At 40.6% G+C, this 20,540-nt stretch overlaps 1 protein-coding gene across 6 annotated transcripts in view; it reads right to left on the bottom strand.

The window, feature by feature from the left end:
• Positions 1-20,540, bottom strand: part of SH3KBP1 (SH3 domain containing kinase binding protein 1) — a 232,590-nt gene that overhangs the window by 24,479 nt on the left and 187,571 nt on the right. For all 6 annotated transcript variants that reach the window (XM_080377614.1, XM_080377613.1, XM_080377615.1 and 3 more), the window contains 4 exons: positions 11,936-12,037; positions 7,853-7,904; positions 3,921-4,001; positions 701-863 (listed from right to left, as the gene is read on the bottom strand). In XM_080377614.1, the coding sequence (XP_080233740.1) occupies positions 701-863; positions 3,921-4,001; positions 7,853-7,904; positions 11,936-12,037 (398 nt within the window). The remainder of the gene's footprint in view (positions 1-700; positions 864-3,920; positions 4,002-7,852; positions 7,905-11,935; positions 12,038-20,540) is intronic.

Raw genomic sequence — 20,540 nt, 5'->3', positions numbered from 1 at the left:
AGGCCTTTTATTTTGGCAACCTCTGCTTTTCCAAGCTCTAGCGGAGATTAAATGGAGTTGTGTTGGCAAGTCCAATTTCTCAGTGCTCTTCAAAAGCTGTAACCACCTCTGATAAAGACCATCACGTAATTACAGAATAACAACCAATGTTACAGCACAAATATTTGACAGTAGTATTCTGCAGCAGTAGTATTCTGCAGTGGCACCAGCTTGAAAGAATATTCTGTGAAGACACATTCATTTTGCTAAAAATTCATCTAAAACGATCAAAGGAAACGGACTGAAACAAAGCTGACAGTATTTGAGATGTGCATTGTCTAACACTGTTCCTCAGTCCAATCCAACCTTTTGCAGTAACTTAGTGCCGGGGGCTAAGCTGGAATAATTTGAGGTAAATTAAGAAAGTCAACATCAGTGCAACATACTGATGCAGATATTTCCCACATATTCTGCAGTGGATACTGTGATGCTGCAGTAACAGTGTGCTCATCAGTAGAAATGGACTAGTATTTAACAGCCTAAGACTTTCATTCTTGAGAAGATAGTTATGATCCAGCTAGACGACTAAAAGGCTTTTTTTTTTCCTATAAATAAACAGCTTACCACAAAATAAATTGTGACATTAACTGTAAAATCGAAATTCTTTAAATATGTGTTTTTTCCACTAATCCCAAAGGTGCTAGACAGAGAAAAACAATACCTTGTATGAGTCGCAGGCACAACTGGTCTTTCTGGTCGTCTTGGGGGCAAGGTACCAGGTCTATTCACAGAGTTTGCTTTGGGTGGCCGAGGTTTCTTCGGAGGTATAGCAGGAACTGAAGGCTTCTGCAAGTCTAACTGTTTTTGCTCTCTCTCTGATCTTTCTTTAAATCAATTATTTCCAGAAAAAAAGAACACAGATATTATTAAGTGGAATTAATTTGCCCTCACAAGCCTACAATTAAACAAGAAATCTTAACTGTAGATACACTGAATACAAAGAAAAAGCTTATCTCCTTTCCACTTCTATCCCAAATAATCCTTTATTTGAAATAACATGTTTACCACAAATCAGTTGCTTGCCCTGACTGACTCTTCCACCTGTAATTCCTCATGGCCAAAATATGTGTGCAGTGTGTACATAGGAATGCTATTTTTTATTTTAATAATTTACTGATTTATGAGTGTAAGAAAAAATAAGAATGGCAAAAAATTACATACCATATGTAACAACTTCCCATGAGCACAAGTTATATCAAATTCTAATATGAAACAATATCAAGTTAGAAGGTCACAAAAACAATTACACTGGAAATTCTTAACATCTCTTGGACAAACAGAGAAATACCATTTCTGGGGAAAAAAAAGTACGTTTCAAGTGAACTACAGTTAAATAAAAATAGAAGCATTAAAATGTAGCAATGATTGTCAGGATATAGACCCTTGGAAAAATCAGACCTTTTATTTAGGTTTTAAGCACAGACTTACATGCCAAATTTTTCTGTTTGCCAGTGAAAAATTGGATCATTTGCAGTACTGTTTATGCATAGTTAAGAAGTGCCACAATACTAATAACCAATGCCAAACATGCAGTGCCTGTGAGCATGTAAAGTACAATACACATGGATAACTCTTGTAAATAATATGCTCTAAATTAATAATACAAAACAAACATGTAAACATGTTTGCCACACCATAGGAAACCTGATTCTTCTTAAAGAAAGGACAAAGCTCTCAAAGGGACAAAAGTTTCATTCTCTGTATCCTACTGTGTCAACACCCCACATCAATCGACAACACTGTCTATGGTATCTCATGAATATTACACCTCTGTAAGCATGTAAGAGGTATTGGGAGTGTTTCAGGGTATTGCTTAATGGGTTCTAGGTTTCAGTCTGAGAGGATCATGGAATAAATCACCAGGAACAAAATCCACATTGGATTTGGAACAGTCCAGCAAGTGACTGTTGCTCGCAGGCATAGACCCCTTTTCAGTTCACTTTCAGTTGATGCAATCAATCATTAGGTCCTCTGTAACACTGAAGATTTTCCAGCGTGTTGTGTGATTTTTACACACTTACTCCCGTGACAATTTATACTGTGTCACTGTCCAAGAACCTTAACTATGCATGAGGGACAGGCTAGGCAGCATACCAACACACAGGGCAAAGAATGTTCCTGTGCCACCCCCACTGCCAGACCACACTGAACGATTCCTGCCACTCCCTGGTACTCCAGAAACATAGGCATGACTCCTAAGGCCTCCTTTCAACATTTAGAAAAGTTACAGATATTTATACTCTGGGACAGTAACATTATTTAAAATTCCTCCACTGTTTTGACAGTTGGCTTTGCAAATGCAAAAATAGAAAGAAAAGGGTTTTATTGGCAAGATAACCACAAGAAGTAGTGCACATAACCAAAAGTAAACATACGTAAATAAAACGGCTAAAACACCTGTCAGATCACTAAGACACATATCCAGAAACAGATCTTGGTGCAAAGTCTGAATGTTCTGGCATGAAATTATAACTGCATGTTATACATTTAGTCATGTACAAACATGTGCCTTTTAAAAGACTTCAAATTCAAATACTTAAAAGTTAAGAAATCCCATAAACTTGTCTGTACAATCTAATAGTCCACTTAAACATATAAAACTTGGCACCATCTTAAATTAGAGAATCAATGTAACTATTCTCCCCAGACTTTTCAGAACGCACAACGAACACAATGAAACCATTAAAGGTTTAATTTGCTCGTCGCTGCTCTGTGTGGTGCTGTGCTCCATTTCTTGCAATGTTCAAACCTGGCTTTGAAGACAGAACTTTTTCATCTCTTCACAGGCTTGCCTATGACTTTTGTGCCTATGACAATGGGGTGATTCATAAGCATTAATGACTATATCTTCACAAAACCCCTCCGTGACTGTCCTGGTTTCAGCTGGGATAGAGTTGGTTTTCTTTTCAGTGCTGTGGTATGTTTTGAATTTGGTGTGAGAACGGTCTTGACAGCACACCGATGGTTTTGGTTGTTGCTAGGTAGTGTTTATACTAGGTCAAGGCCTTTTCAGTTTCTCGAGCCCTGCCAGTGAAAGGGCTGGAGGGGCATGGGAGGCTGTAGGGGGACACAGTTGGGACAGTTGCCTCGAGCTGGCCAGGGGGATATTCCATACCATAGGACATCATGCTGAGTATATGTAAGCTGGGGGAAGAAGAAGGAGGGGGGGGGGGGGGGGGGCATTCACAGTGATGGCGTTTGTGTTCCCAAGTAATCATTACACGTGATGGAGCCCAGCTTTCCTGGGGATGGCTGAACACCTGCCTGCCCATGGGAAGTGGTGAATGAATTCCTTGTCTTGCTTTGCTTGTGTGCGCGGTCTTTCCCTCATCTATTAAACTGTCTTTATCTCAACCCATGAGTCTTCTCACTTTTACTCTTGCAATTCTCTCCCCCCATCCCACTGTGGTGCAAGTAAGTCAGCAGCTGTGTGGTGCCCGGTTGCCAGCCGGGGCTAACGCACAACAGTGACGCAGGGGAACCACCAACCCTGCTTTTAACTAGAGAACTAAGGCATGCAGATGTTAAGAAAAAAGTACACACTCATCTAGGGTATCTTACTTGATCAAGGTCCTGGGTTTTACTAAGTGCAGAACTTGAGACAGCATTTTATGCATGGAAAGCCTATCTCCCCCCTTGACTTCAGTTGAGGCTGCAAATATTTAACAGCTCTGGACTGGTACAACTGAATATCCTGAATTTAGTTCAAAAGCAACAGTGCAATCCTTTCCAAAATGCCTGTCATCACAGATCTGTCTGACTGGGAAATAAACATCCAAACAATACACTTAATGAAAACAGAGACTGGGAAATAAGGATGTGCATCGGTTCCATTTCCCCTGCCTCTCTGCTGAGAGCAGGCAGGAAAGCACATTTCATACCTTTTTCTTCTGTTCGATTAGGAAGACATTCTGGCCTTTCAGGAGGAACCTTTTTGATTTCATGCTTTCGATCTGTGGTACCTGTCGAAGAAAGGAAAATTTGCAATTCTGAACAACGCAAGAAAACAGCATATATGGCCACATACGATTTAACTCTGCAATTTCTTAGGCTTTTTACACTCTTCAATTTGAAAGTGTCTTGCTAAAACTGAACATAAATCTAGTTTCAAGTATTTCCTTACACCATAATGGCAAAAAAGCAATTGGATGTTTATGTTTTGACAGACTAGTTCATAGTTTCCAAAGCATGCATGTCACAAGAATAAGCACTTTCAGACCATTCTGTGAAGGAAAGAAAAAAAACTACAGATTTTTAAATGTGGACAGATCCTTTACCATTGTAGACATACTTAACTGAAGAGCAATTCAACAGTGCAGAGAATCATTAGGAATAAATCAATTAATTGAGCACTTCTGCCAAGAGAATAGTTAATATAGATGAATATACAGGGCTTATTTTATATTAAGTTGAAACTCCCCTCTTTTTCACCTCTAGTACTAGCTGTTCACTTCCACATATTAGAATGATGAAAATAGTAGTACTGACAGTATTCTGCATATTTTATTTGACAGCTTTTGGCCTGGAGGTGTAAGCCTGTGCTGCCTTCTGCCTCTGTACTAGAGATCCTGACATACTGACTTTTGTTGCTACAAGGAATATGGGAACTTGTGGCACCAACAATGGGAAGATTTTGCAAAAATTTCCTGGCACGTGCAAGATGCAATCTTCTAGTCCCCATACTATACAAAATGCTTTACTGAATATTGGCTTCACTGCATTGGCTAACTACTAGGTGCTATTGCCATTTCAACTTAGCAGTGTTGAAAACCACTTTAGGTTACACTATTAGTATTTCAATAAAAATTACAGTAGATGACATCCAAGAAAAGCAGAGAGGCAGGGCAGGGAACACAAGGCAAGTTTTTGCTTCAATGTATTCTGTTACATACAGTTCTCAAGTACATTTATATTTTCTGAACGTGCTGTCACAACTCTTTTCTGCAGCTGGTTCCAAGAAATCAGTACTCATCAGTGGTGATCACCAGCCATTGTTTCTTTATATAACTGTGCTGGCAGACAGGCAACACTTGTATCACTTATTATGTCAATAAATAATACTGAATTTTATGGTTGGATTTGATGATCTTACAGGTCTTTTCCAACCTATGTGATTCTATGAAAAATACTTCACTCCTGAGAGGAGAAACTGTTGCCAGAAACCAATTAAAGTCTTTCTAAACACAAGTTATGCAAAGCAGAAGTCAACATACTGATAAACATGCACGTACTAGCGTGTTCAAGAAAAAAAGAGACACAAGTCTATATACCTCATTACAGTAAGATTAACAGTCATGACTAACATACAGAGAGATGTTCTCTGGCCATGTCTAAACCAATGATCCTACAATCACTGAGAAGCTCCCAGGCTCAGGTGTACTCCCTACTTGGGTTGTGACCCCCAAATTAATCAGTGCCCAGGCAGGCATCATGATCCTGCCTTAGCTGCCAGGAGACTGTCAGCTGCAAGGAAGCTCTGGTGCCCTCCAGCTCCCAGAGGGACTCAGAAGCGTATTCCCACCCTTCGGTCTAGACGCAGGTGCATTGCTCATCCCAGCCACCCAGTACAATGCCTACTGCTTTTTAATCATTCTGTAAGGGACTTGTGCTCCCAACTTTGGTTCTCCAGTTTTCACCTTATTTTCTAAAGTAGCCCAGCACAGATGGCCCTGGCAGTCTACTGCTGTACAGAATTTGGAAATACAGCCAAACTTCCAGCTACACTATAATACAAAGTAGACACCTCCTTTACATATGTGCCACTTGTAGTACAAGGACCAATTCTAGTTCTCTGCTATGATTTTATGCTCCGCATCAGAAGGCACTGATACTTATTTAGGCTGAACTGGCAGTTCTCAACTTATTCATCACACTATGACTGGTTAAATATGCAGAAACATTACTGGAAGTTGTTGCCTACTATCAACAGTAAGGCTGGACATGGGGATGTGGTAAAATACAGTGTCACCTTGGTAAAGTGATAATTTGTCAAAGTAGAATATGTTAGGATGGTAATAAACATAGGATGATTTTCATCTCTAAATACATATCAGAAGAAACTCTTGTGCATAGTCAGCCAGGACTTGTCAAAGACTGATTATGAAAACAAAGAATAGCAATAGTCTTGGCTTTGCCATAGACTTAGAAGGCCTTAATCAAATCATCTGCATCCTTTAAGCATCCATTTTTCCTTCTGAAAATGGGCACATTATCCTGCTATGGTGACAGATCTAATGCACTGGATGTAAACAGGTAAAAACATATTAGAAGTAGTATTCTCTAATTATAGGTGTATAAATTGAAAGAAATACAATGTTTTATAGAGCTTTTCTGAAATGTGTCACACTGTAATGTGAGTTGTCACTACGATATCTCTAATATGCAACCACCACTAGATGGCAAAGTTATACTGCTCTCTCTGGACACTGCTACTGATCTTAAAATCAGATTTAGTTTTTTAGGAGTCTCAAGACAGAGTGAAGAATAAGCCATGGGTGTCAATAAGCAAACCAAATATTTATAGTCATGATTCTGTAGTGAAAGAACTGCTTGACAAATTCAAACTAGCTAAATTATAGCTTATTGATTCACAGTGAATTGTACACTGGTGTAACTTCTATTAATAGATCAAGACTATAGGGAGGGAAATTTACTTTTTAAAGCATTGAAAGCTGGAACAGACCACAGTGACAAGAAAAATGATATGGCTAGATTGGATGTGTTAGTTTTGGTTTTTTAATGTGTGCCAGCAGTGGGGGAAGCAGTAGTGCTGCTGCAGAATTCTAACAAACCAACCGGAGTTGAAGGATTAATGAGTTCCAGCCATTGTTAAGTCTCCACCACAAATGTAACACAAATGAAAACTCTGAGAGCATCCCATGCCTTGTGATTTGTGATTTTACATGAATGGAACTGGAATTTGGTTTCTGAGGTCAGAACTGTCAAATGCATAGATATTATAACTGTTTCTAAGTTTCACAGAAAAAATAATTCATGCAGGCACTTCTGAAAATTTGTATTGAGAGGTTATTTTAAAACTACAAATAAAAGTGGTTTCAGCTCTCGGTATTTATAAACAATTCAGTTTAAAATATTCCAAAACTAGCTTTGCTAGCACTCATCTGTTTGGAAAATATAACCAGCCCCTTAATATATTTGCAACACCATTATCTACATAACCAGATTCAGGATAACTCATTTAATACTTATGGCTATAAAGTATTGAAAAGCAAGAATCTAACTATGGCACAGAACCTGGAGACAGCCAGCTCTAACATTCATGCAGATCTGTAAGTTTTAGACTGCAACTCAGATGGGGCCATTGTATTACAGCCAAGGTCTATGACACTATATTACAGATATGCAAAAAAGCTTTTTATCTCTAGAAGAAACCCAGATCTGTAGGTGTAAAGTGAAGGCAGTTTCCTCCTGCAGGTATTATAAGATTCCAGCATACTGGCTCTACGCTGCAAAGACATGCACACAACCAACTTCAGTCAAGGAACAGAACCAAAGAACTTTCAAAACCTGAAGTATCATGCTCTCTCTGACTAAACATGTTTAAGGGGCAAATTACATTATTTTAAAATGGTGCAGATGGTTGCCTCCAATATATTTAAAAAGCACACCACAGTCTTTTGGGGTTATCATCTTTTTTCAGTTTGATTCTGATTTATTAGCTGTTGTCTAGACACCTTCTGCTTATCAATTTTGATACAGATGAATTTGAAATTCTATATAAATTTGAATACACTTAATTTAAATTGAGATGTGCTTACTGACATGTGCTGTACAAAAATCAGCTGCACCTTACCCGATCCTTGTTTGATGACAGGAGCTGATGGAGGCGGTGGTTTCTTCGGTCTCTAAAATGTAATAACAGAAGAAAACAGATTGCTTCAAAATGCCTGTAAATCTCATCCATACAAAGGCTGGAATTAATAATACATTGCTTATTATTAATAATTACAAGTCTTAGACTACAGATGTGTCTTCTGTATCTTCACTGAAATGAATCTGAAGAGAGAAAATAGCATTGACAAATAAAATGACATATTTCTACTTTCACAACTAAAATGTCCTGCTGAGGGGAAAAAAGTCCAGTTTATGTGCCTTAAGATTAGAGAAATACATGACCTTTGGTTCACTGAAGAAACCTACTTATTTAGAATTCAATCTTGTAAATATTCCAGCCCATTTTGGGAAAAAAACAAACACAAAGACCCAGACAGACATGGCAAAACCTGAAGTATGGTTTTGCAGACTCACAAATAGGGCAAAAATGCATAACACAGGAAATGCTGCAAAGGTTACATTTTATTCACTCACTATGATATATTTATAGGTCCAGTTGTGAAAGACGATTATTAAAATTTTAATTTAATTTTAAAAATTAAAAATTTTAAAACAGCCTAAATAAAGCTGTTTGGTGAAATGAAATAAATTTCTCCAACCAATATGTACTTTTTACTTTTACTGTCTCTGTTATGACCTTTTTCCTAATAGATCTGCCAATGGTATGGCCGAGAAACACGACCACCAAATCAGTGCCAGAACCATTTCTCTTGACCTTCAGGCTAGGGCAGGAGAAGCTTTCCTTCTGTGTTGATGTGTGTGTATGCACACACACCATACTGGTATGCGTATATATCCTGGAATGAACACAAAACCAAATGGAGCACCACGTCAGATGAAATGATATACCTTAACTCTCACTCTCAAGAAAAAAAAAAAAAGGGGGGGGGGGGGAATCAGAATTATTAAGAATAAAGCCTAAGTATTAATTTTTTTCTTCCTATATCCATCCTTTTTTTCTGAGGAGGAAACTTATTTCCTTTCCTGCACATGGATCACAATCACTGTCACTACATCACCACCTATGCAACACTAAATTGTCTTGTGGAACTATCTGTAAGATGATGTTTCCAGATATGCATAGCTTTGCCAAACTTTGACCAACCATTTAGGTTGGTATTTTCTATCAAACTCATGTTGACACACACCCTTCCCATTATTTTCTACATATCTGCCAAATGGCTCACCTACTTTCAAGAAAGATCAATTGTTTTGCTCACTTGCAGTAATTAGTTCAGCTTCTGCCCTAGATCTCTCAAGTCTTGGCCTGAACATTGACAGGGAACAGGTTTTCTGTGATGGCTGAGCCCTTGCCACTCACCTTTCCTGGGGATCTCTCTCAAATCTAGCAAACGTTTTCATCTCTGGAGAAAAAAAGTTACCAGTTTTGCCCAGGCTGAGTAAGCCTAACGGTTTAAATCTCTGAAGCTGCCATCTTACAAGCCTCAGGTTGCAGCCTACCACCTCCTACCACCTTATCCTATCCAGTCCATCTGTTGTCATCAACCTGAGAAGGATGTGGCCAAGAATGGAGCTCAGAATGGTCTTCTCTAGCCTGGCTGCCGTGGGCCACTGTCCATGAACAGTGAGTCCTTTATACTGTCAGAGACACTTCTGCAAGAATTTAGGCAACACATTTTAAGGTTTAAATGCAGAAAAGTGCAGAAAATGTGGGAAGGAAAGAAGACAGGGACAATGGATGTCTTGGGATAGCAATTGGGAGTTTGGTTGATAATGGCTGCAGAGTGAAACAGTTGGTGCTGAGGATCCAACAGTACAATATACACATTTGGGGTCTTATTCTGGAGCGATGCGAGTCTGATCCCGTTGACTGTCCATACGTCAGCAGTTGGAATATAGGAGGTGCACTCCTTTAGCACATCTTTTGGCTTAGTTCTCATCTGAAAGGAGTCTCGTTCATGTCCCCTGAGACCTGTTTTCAAGGCAAACCAAAGCATAGCAAGTGCAGACAGACAAGTGAGAGATTCACTAGAGATGCCACTCCTGATTAAAACGAAACCACTAATTTAGATAAACACAAAGGAGAAAGGATCCTATGGTTCATTAGACAAAGTGGCTTTAACTGGAAGCTGATGAGGGAAATACATTGTTTCAAAAAGGCAAATTCAGAAAGGAAGTAGCGTGAGGGGGAAGTTAAGAGTGCTGAGGGAAACATGGAGAAGGAAGGAGGAATTACAAGGGTCTGTGGCTGGATGAGGTAACAGAGGAGGAGATGGAGACAGACTAGAAATGAAGCCAACAGAAAGGAAACCAGGATTGGTTGGGCAAGAAGAGAACAGAAATACAGAGCAGGGACAAAGAGTGAGAGGGGAGAGGAAAACAAGATGGATAAAGAAATTTTGTGTAGGGATAGAAAATAAATCCAGACGATTATTTAGACTCGGGTAGTGAGCTCAGGGGAAAATCCTGTAATCGAGACCACCTGAAAGGTGGAGACTGGGACAAGGCAGTGAATAGAAAAGGCCTGGGACAAACAGCCATGTGTGGAAAAGAATCAGGACTGGAAAACTGGGGACTGAACAAGGACATGGAAAAAGGTCCTAAGCTTTTGTTCAACAAGCAGAAGTATTACTGCAACAAATGCTTTCAGGCCATGGGATGGAATCCAGGGTTTCTGGATCATCAGAAAATACCTGACAAAACCACTCAAAAAGTATCTATTTCCTTCCCTTTTTGTACTGATTCAAGCAAAGTCTGACAGTCTGTAGTCCCACTAGTTACTTATTCATGTTGCCAGATCTGTGCCATTTTAAAAATTAATAACATTTTATTCTCCACATTTATAGCAAACCTAGCTGCAATTTCTAAATGTCTGAATATTTAATTTATTTTGCAAGTTCTATTCATTGTACTCTAAAGAACACTTGAAGACACATAATTTGTAAGTTGAAAAAGACTGAATAAATTTCACCACAAAAAAAAATTGGTAAGAGTAAAGGTATTTTTTTTCTTCTATAATAGGCTCATGATGTCTTAAGGTTTATGATTTTTGCCTCTTCTGGAAATCACCTTCTTTTATTGTTAGGCCTAAGGCCAGGATATTCACTCTGCTATGGAACTGCGTTTTCATCTCCCACAGTTTCTGCTGTCCTTTCTACCTTCATTTTCAATAATTACCATGTTAACTTCTATGAGTTAATAGTTGCTTTATTAAGCTTTCCAAGTATTTAATTTTTGCCTCCAGCATCTAGTTTTATTGCCAAAGATTGAAGCCGACTGTCAGTAAGTCTCGGTTTTATCACAGGTGGCTTACACTGTCACTGTGAAACACTCATCAAAAGTCTGACTGCAAGCTTGTAATACCCCGCCGATGAATGAAAAAGTTCCTGAAAATGGAATGGACTTTTGGGTGAAGTAATCCATTACTTTATTCCAGGAAGCCGCAGGATTTCTAAGTATTGTTTGGCAAACAACAACACCTTCTCTTTCAAATAAACAGAAGGTGAAAAACCTTTTGCATAGATTTTATACCTTCTTTTTTAATAATTCTGAGAGAGATAAACATGCCTCTGAGATACCAAAAGCTTACTGTTGTCTTTCAAATTTCACAGTTAAAATTTCACCCGTTTCATTCCGGAACAGTGCTTGACTGTTGTCAATCAGCATGCAGGTGGTATGCTAACTTTTCATGTTTCACCAAAAAACTTTCCATATTCCACCAGTAAAACAACGGAGAGGAGTTAACAATTCCGGTCATCACTGCCTCATCTGACTCAGCAAATTACCGTGGGACCTCTCTCAAACTTAGGACACAGGACAGAAGGCTTTCAGAGCAATGTAGTGGAGTCAGACTGACTGGATAAGCCAATAAAATCCTTCAAAGAAACTCCATAATGTGACTTTGAGTGTCACACATTGTCTTCATGGATGCTTTTAAACCCAGTATTTGTTTCCTTTAAAGTTTTTTTGTTATTAAGTTAGAAGTAAAACTTTATCAAACTCATGTATCTGAAAGAGAATTTCTTTCAACTCCACTTTCATTCTGTATTCTAAAGCAAAAATAATAAAATATATTGCTTACCTCTTTTTCAAAATCAGAAGGAAGAAGCTTGACAAAGTTATCTGGAAATACACCTCGTCTGCCATTGAGTTCTCCTTCCCACCAACCCACATCAATGCAATCCTACAAAATAGTAAAATAAAAAGAAAACCACAATGTGCTTGTGTACTGAGCAGATCTGTGTGCTGAAGTGCTCTTTTGCATAATGTCCTGCCTTTTTGCCAGAACATGACAATTTACTGGAGTGCCAGGTTAACTGGGTAATCTACCAGATAAAAACTTCAGTAATCATCCCACATTACATTATCATGTGGAGCAGCTAGGAAAGAACAATAAAAATTCTGTACAAGTTCAAAAGGTTGTCTGTGTCTAAAGCAAAATACTATTTAATAATTTGACCTATTAAACCTGTAAGCATTTTGAGCACATATGATATTACTTCTCTCTGACTTCATTTTACAGAAAGACAGTAACTTAATTAAACATCATACATTCCAGAAGGTAAAAAAGCTTCTTTATTTCCCATACTTTGGGAAATAAAAAGTTTGACACATTAGAATTACTAAATTTCATCACAGTTCAATTAAAAATGCATTATACACCCGAACAATAACAAGCATCACCTTTTTCTGCAGCAGTTTGGAGCACCACAATGCAGAGTGTGTAGCAAAACAATGTACAGCTAAACGCTCACAGTAAGTAAGCTACTGTATCAGTGATTCTAAACAATGGAAAAAATAGTACAGCTATTTTGGTAATGAACAATAATTGTAACAGAAGCCACAGACATTTTAGAACAGGTTAAAATTGCTCCTTAAGTCCTGGACAGTAAGCTCCATGTTCATTATTTTTGTGTTTGCTAAAGAGAAAGCTTCCAGTTGAGATTTTCCACATTTTTCTTCATTCACTGAAAGCTGTAGCCAAACCAATTCAGCGGTTTTCCAAAACATAATTATGGGAGTGTCACCCATTGTCTGCTCAGTCTTAAAACCATTTCAGCCAATTTTTGCAGTTGACTAAGCACCAGCCAGGCCAATGTTTCCATCCTCTGGAGCAGTAGCCCTAAATCTTCATGTGGCTCATAGCCACATTTACAAATATTACACACCTGAGACTTGTGGGAAAGGGAAATCCCACAAACGGTTCATGGGCTGGACACAACAAAACTCAGCGGGGATCCTCCTCCCATTCTATGACAGCCAGGGCTAAACCTGCTTGGGTTTACAGGTTGGATCCCACATCTTCTGGCAACATCAGCTTTAAGCAATTGCTGCAGCATCACTGTTTCCACAGCCACAGATCTGGACTGACCAAACTGTCTGCACCTGCCAGGTATACCCAGCTGTCTTGGTTGCAAAGGCACACTGGAACTGCTCCAGAGGTCAACATGTTGCATGTTCCTACTCTAACATTTCTAAACCAGCCCTGTGGAAACTCTCCCAGATTTAATGAAGTACTTTTGTCTTTCAAAAAATCACAGTTCACTACTGTTCAGAAGAGATCAACTGAAATTTAGCAGCTGTGTTCTCTGAGTACTCAGTGGTACTGATGTAGGTCTAACAGTTTTAGCTTGGGGCATGGTCACTGTTCCAGGTCATCCTGCGGTGGGGATTCTCCATCCCTCATTGCTGCAGAAACTGAGTAGTTCTTTCCCTGCAAAGACTTTATCTGGGCTCTGGAAAAAAAGTGTGATAATGTATAAAGCTGGCTCATTACAATCACCTGTCTGTTCTTGCTTTTCAGTGAAGTGAGAGAGAGCAAAAAAGCTGCACATCTGGAACACCATAATATAGGGACAAGAAGGAACAGAGGGGTATGGATATAATAAAAGTAGGCAAGAGCAGGCAGAGGTAGTTCAGGAAAAAGGAAGAGGCAGCAACATGCACTAATACATTTTCACAGGGAACAATGCTAGAAAAATTGGGCAGAAGCAAATGAAATAGGCCAAATACAAGCCTCATATAGGCTATGAGGTAACGTCTCTCCAGAAACAGAACTGGATCAAGGGGTCTAGAATCTTAACATTCTTGTGTTCTTGTGGTGTGAGAAAATAGCTTTAGAAACACCAAGTGGAACTGCATGTCTTAACACTATTTATCTACACAATTTGGTTGTAAAGGTATACCTGTTGTGGAGTTCATGTGGAGTTCATGTGGAGCTCTATGGTTAAAAAAGTCACATGCTCAAATCAGTCACTGTTGTAGCCATGTGTATAGGGGAACAGAATGCTAAATATTCATTAAAAGACAAATCTGGCTGGTTTTTTTCCAAGATGAGTATCCAAAATGCGCACAAAGACTTTAAAATACAGCCACTCTGATCTTAATTTCATCATCTACCTGGGAACAATCATAGCATGCCCTCACAATTTAGAACTTTTGAAGACAAATGCTTAGAAAGCATCTGCGCACTATAAAAGTACAGAGTGGAAAAAGTAAGAGTATTTCTTTGTCTAGAAGAAGTAAACAGTAGTTTAAATAGGGGAGAGGCTCCACTGAAAAAAAAATTGAATGTGAATGGGCAGTAAAGGATTGCATGATAATACATGCATGCAAAATAGCCTTATATTTACATTTCCATGAAATCATTTGTTTCAGCTGCTACAGGGATGACAGAATAATGCAAGTTGCCTTAATGAGGTGTACTTAATACTAAGAGAAGTCTTAAAAATAAGTGTTCATGATGACTGTGCTTGTTGGTATTTTTCTGTAAGTTACAATGCATAAACATTGGATGATATTTGAGAGAAAACAGACTAGCATTAAAGATCATTGCTTTTATGTTTTGGGGTTGTTTTTTTTTTTTAGTTATTTTTCTGCTCTAGGCTTTTTATTTAGCTTATTTAGTCCACCTCATCTCCTGAGAGAGAGCATGGGCTAACTAAAAACGCAAGCTAAATAGCCTGCTTTCTTGCATCATGTCTGTTTTAGGTGTTTGGGGTTTTTTACCTCCTTGCATCTCAGTATTTTACTCTAATGTAATCTGTTCCTGATCTATAAATGAAGGCACTGAACAATCCTTTCATCTTTTTTCTGGTTGTTTTCGCTCATGCTCAATCTGTGCTTTTCTCCTGCATTCTCCCTACTCTTTAGCAGGGTGGCCTTCACCAGGGACACTTACCTTTAATGGACCTTCCTCGAGTTATTTAGGAGGTATTTACCAGCTCTGTTAGACTGTCACGTCTTTGTTAGTGAACAGGGCTGATTCTTGACTAGCTGATGCTTTCAAAATATCCATGGAGTGAATCCAGGGCTCCACGAAGAACCAAGATAATCAGCTAGTCATGCATGGCACGGGCAGGCACTGTGCAGGATATTATTCTTACTGCACAGCCAGCACCCCTCATTCCTGATGTGAAGGCAGGCGCCCTCCCACTTGGCTCTATCTACTCACGCAGCCTAGTAATCAGTGCATTCAACTGTTCTATCACATGGTGTGTTTTATAATGCCCTCCACCCCCTACACTACTAATCTGAAATTGCCAAAACACTTATGACCCAATTTAGATTTTGAAAAGTATTAAGAATAATTCAAGTATCCAAAGATGAAAAGCTTGTGCTTCAACTGATGGCACAGCTTAGTGACAGCTAATAATCCTGACTAAACAACACACGACATCACAAACACTCCTTTTGGGTCAGATTTTTTTATGCACTTAGGAAACACAAATCTTACTCCTACTTCTTTTTATTAACACACATGAATTTTGTATCCAATGTTTTTTTAAAAGGTCATTCGTTTTCATGAAGATGCTGTTTGTGTTACATGTTCATTAATCCCAAACAGCTGCAGGTTTGCTTTTTACTTCTCTCCAGCTTGTGGCTCAGGCTTATGCAGCCAACCACCATGTTGGATTATCATACATCAAATAAATTTTTAGGCAATTTCTCTTGAATTTTCTCATTTACTTTATTTGCCAGAGGAGGCTTCTGTGTCACTGAGCAAAAAGGTAGAAAGATCTCTGAAATTAAAAGTTACAGATGAGATCTGGTGAAGAAACTCGGTGGTGGTACCTTCCTGTCATCCACAACTGCAGGCATGCTGTTCCTCAGCAACTTCTGAAAGCCCATATACGATGCTGGCAGCAGTTATGCCTTCATCATAAGACAGACCACCATACAAGAATACCTGAGTTACAGCTGCACAAGCTGCCTTAAGTACTAACAAATGGCAGAGCTATGAAGCACAATCAAGGCAACATGATTAAAACACTGTGGCTGCCTATGAACATTAAGAAAAGCTAGTCCAGTACCTTCCTCCACCGAGACAGCCCTGCCAACTCCTGTGCAAAGACCCTTTTCCCCCTTTGAGACAGGTGTACTCCGCCTGTTGCCAGCGGGGCTGCTGCCGTGCAAACTGACCCAGGATCAAACAACACAAAATTCTGCCGGCGACACCAGGCTCGCAGCCAGGTGTGGATCTGCTGGCTCTTCCTGCGGCTTCCCTCATGGCTCCCTGCACCTGGAAGGATCCAGGAGAGCACTGCTTGTGCTCCTGATCCCTTAACCAGTTGTCCCAAGGCCCTGGAGTGTCCCTTGGTTGCCCTCGGACTTCTTGTTGCAACTTCATCGCTGCCTACCTGAAAAACCAGCAATGGGCAATAACCTGAGGGCCGTACTGGGGCGGGCAGCTTTCTCCTCACGTCTTTAACCCAGGCCCCAGGGAGGCGGCACCTTCGCTAAGGAGTGGGTCCGCTCTGCGTGTCGGGCCTTCTGTTCCCCTCAGGAGAGAGTCTCCTATGACAACGACCCGTCTTTTTTTCTTTACGGGAGCAGTTTTGATGCAGGGCACAGGCCAACTTAACCTCGGCAACACCACCTTCACGCCAGATGAACCATCACCCTCGTTGTTGTTCAGTTCCACTCGCAGAGCCTCGTACCTGCTATGCACGGGCACCTGGGCAGGTGGGGTGGCCACAGAGGAGACAGCCTGCTGCGCCGGGCAGGAGCTGGCCACCATTGCCCCTGTCCCTTGAGTCACTGTGTTCAGCCAGGCAGAGAGAGGAGAGGGAATCCTCTGTACCACGCGTCCTGTCCCGTCTGCCTGTCGGGCCTGCCTCAGGGAAGGCAGGGTGCAATTCCAATAGTCTCTCTCCCACTCCCTGACACTCCTCAGCTAACTCGCCTCCTCCCAGAGTAAGCAGAGGAGTCCCCCCCCCGGGGGTGCGCACTGCCGCTGTCCCCTGCCGGCCTAAGAGCAGGGCACAGCCTGCAGCCCGGGTGGCGGCGTGCCCACTGGTGCTCTGCCCGGGCACTGCGTCTGTCAGGGTGGGTGCCAGGGCTTTCTGCCGAGTGGACACCAGTGCTCACCAGCCGAGCCGGCAGGGTTCGGTGCCCACCCTGCCCGCCCTGACACCCGAAGGGCTGCACCACACCTTGTTTGCCCACCCCGGTCACTGGTGCTCCCCCCCAAGGGCTTCTTTCATACCTGTCGGGGGGCTTGGCCACCATTGCTCCTGGCCCTGCCCAGTTGTTTTGTTCCAAAATCTTGTCCCTGATGAATTCAAACGACTTTTCAGAGAACAAAGTAAAGGGAGGTAGGAGAGGCAAAATGAAAGGATTGAAAAGCTCTCCTATGGCAGAAGCAACATCCATTCTAATTCCAAGCTCAGCAGATCCCAAATAAGTGATAATAAACTCAGTACACTGGATTTATTAGCAACATTCATTTTGTAATAATTATTAAGGTAAAGAATTGGACAAAACATAGTGATGAGAAAGACAGAGGTGCTGGGCAATTTTTGAGGAGGGATTTTTAAACTTTACAATAAATAAATGTTACACAAAATACAATTACTAAAAATGTCAAATCTGAGCTGGAATTCTTACATAAGTCAGAAAAACATTGCAAGAGGAAAGGGCGAATGTGGGAGAAATGGCAACTACCAGAAAACCAGACTACAACTAGCTCATCAACGTGTTGCTAACAATTTTAACAATAGACACAGGTGAATTAAAAAACACCAGTCCTCTTCTTGACATGAAGAAAGAGGGAGGGAGCTATCCTTCATGTAATTATAAGTGAGACATGCAAGCTGGGAAGAAACCTGTAAGAGGGAATTATCTGGAGAAAACGGATGCAGAAGGGAACATCAAAACAACAGAAAAGAATAAAACAAAATACAAGCTCCAAAACAACGATAAGATAAGAAAGATATGGACACAGCTCCACTCTGAAACTTAGGTCTGTGGCAACTAAAAGACCGGGGGGCAGGGAAAGAAATGCATACTAAAGAGACCAGACAAAAGCCATGCAAAGATATTTTAACATACAGGCAAGGAAAGTTTCCATTTGGAGCACCAGATTCTTCATACTGTTACTGAATGTAAGTGAAACATAGTGAAATACATGAGTAGGGTTGACCGCATAGGATCATGGCTGTCTCCTTCCAGCAACTGCAGAGACCTTGTAGCCATTCTCTTACTCACTAAGAAAAGCCATAAAACACAGAGGTCATGCTTCCTCCACTTCTGGGTGAAAGAATCCCAACATTGCTTGGTCTCTTACACACAGAGTATCCTATATTAACAGTTTTGCCTAGCAGCAAAACTACTGCTCTTGTATTAGAACAAACACTGTGCAGTTCCTTCTCCTGGTGCTCTCTATCCAGCCATATAAAAGCAGAAGCTGGTGGAGATTGAACAAAAAGCCCCAGCGTAAGCTGCCCTGTACTGTGTAGGCTTACAAATACTCCACTGACTTGCAGAAGCAGCTGTACCTAGGCAGCTGACAAGACGCTAGCCCTAGCCATCTTCCCAGTGCAGGAGTACAACCGGTTGCAAGACAAGAATACAGATTTCCCTTCAGTCAAACACCACCACTGGGTTTCTTTGGTGGTAAAAGAAATGACGACAGAGGTTGATAAGGCAGAGCTGTCAGTCCCCAGATAGCTTGATCTCCACTTTACTAGCTGATGCCACGTTCAAGACCATGAAATTAAAAGACACAAGTTCATACCCGGTAGGTGACACATCCCTCTCATGCCAAGCCGTGTCCCAGCTAGGAGCCTGACAGTGACAGATTTCCCTGCCACACAAACATGACTGAACTCTCCCTCCTGGAAATGCTTACAGCTTCGCAGCCTCTCCCTCTGCTTCAAGCAGGCAGGAGTTTCATATACCCCAAAGAAAGAAGGGTTTTTATTGCACATAGAGCACTCTCTCAAACACCAGGTTTGGTTATTACAGATGGGTTTATTTCTAGCTGCTGCTGCTGCTTGTGCTCTAGGCCTGAGCTGGATGAAAGGATCACAAAGGCAACCAACGCTTTCTCAGAAAATGGAAAAGCAGCATTTCTGGTTGTGAACATATTTATAATAAAAACTCATGATATGGATTTTTTTTCATTATTTTGCTAGGTGTCAATAGAGCATACAAGATTACTATAATTTAAATGTCAGACATGCCCATCTACATTTTCTTCCAACTACTATGCATCGTTTTACTTTTTTTTTCTTTATTTTCCTTCAAGCCACTTACAGGAGAGTTACTATGTGCTATGAGACTGTTCTTAATCACTTGAATAAAAACCAGTAGCTACTCCGTTCTCTGTTCAGTTGTCATAGCATTTTTTCTCTTGCCTGTGTTCAGAAGCCCGCTGGATTTTTATCTAGATAATCACTGAAGCTGGCTGCAAATGCACTTTAGATGATACTCACTGGGTACCTACTAATAGCTGAATGATTTTTGCAGCTTTACTAAAATATATAGAAACCTGAGCACATCTCAGCAAGGCTAGTAGGGACTCCCTAAATAACTATTCAGCCACTCCATGAAGTACAGCACTGCCACAGCTGGCAGCACAAGGGACACAATGAAGGGTTGCAAGAGATGCAGAAACAGTTTTACAGCCAGGAAGGTATCCACTGCTTCAGCCATTTACTTTAGGAGCTAAAATGCTTCCCATCTTTTCCTCCAAAGCAACCAGGCCTTCAAGGCAGCACCCGCTCCCTTGTCTCTTGCTACCTTTGGAAAGACTGACCATTACATGGAGTGTCATGGCCCACATTCATCACTCCCCTGCCTAACCCACCTTTCAAGCTGCCCCTAGCAAAGGGGAAAGCTTTTGTTGGTAAATGAGAGGTTTTTCCTATTCCTCAAGGCCCCAAACCAAATAACAACCCATGTATTTATTTTCCATCCTATCCATGACTGCAACTGCAGCTGTGTAAACCCTTGAAGAAACAAATCTGAAAAAGGCCAGTCTTCTCATCTGTAAATAGGACTTCTGTTTTTCTGAAGAAGCTGACTGCTGTGCAGGCTGGTCCTCTGAACACGCTGCTACTTTGTAATACCATTAAAATATGAAGCCATGGTTTAGACATCAACCCATTAACTGTTCAATTTTCAGCTTTTCTGATTAAAAGTTTTTGATACAGAAACGCATCGTACAGACGTCATCATTATAACTAGGACAGAAAGCAATGCCAAGAACAAGCAGGTCCTCAGAAAGGGTGACTGCAAAGCATGTACTGTGGTATGTGTACTCTTGGAGTGCTCAGATAACAAGTTTTCTGCTCATGCCAGTAGATGTACTTGCATGCATAGTCACCATTTATGGAGACCTTCTAAAAAACTAGCCTACAAGAATTATCTTTTTAATTTAAGATTTAAAGATAACTAAGCTT

This window comes from Falco punctatus, assembly GCF_963210335.1.
Source record: "Falco punctatus genome assembly, chromosome: 2".
NCBI classification, from domain to species: Eukaryota; Metazoa; Chordata; class Aves; order Falconiformes; family Falconidae; genus Falco; species Falco punctatus.
This window is presented reverse-complemented; position numbering and strand designations above follow the sequence as displayed.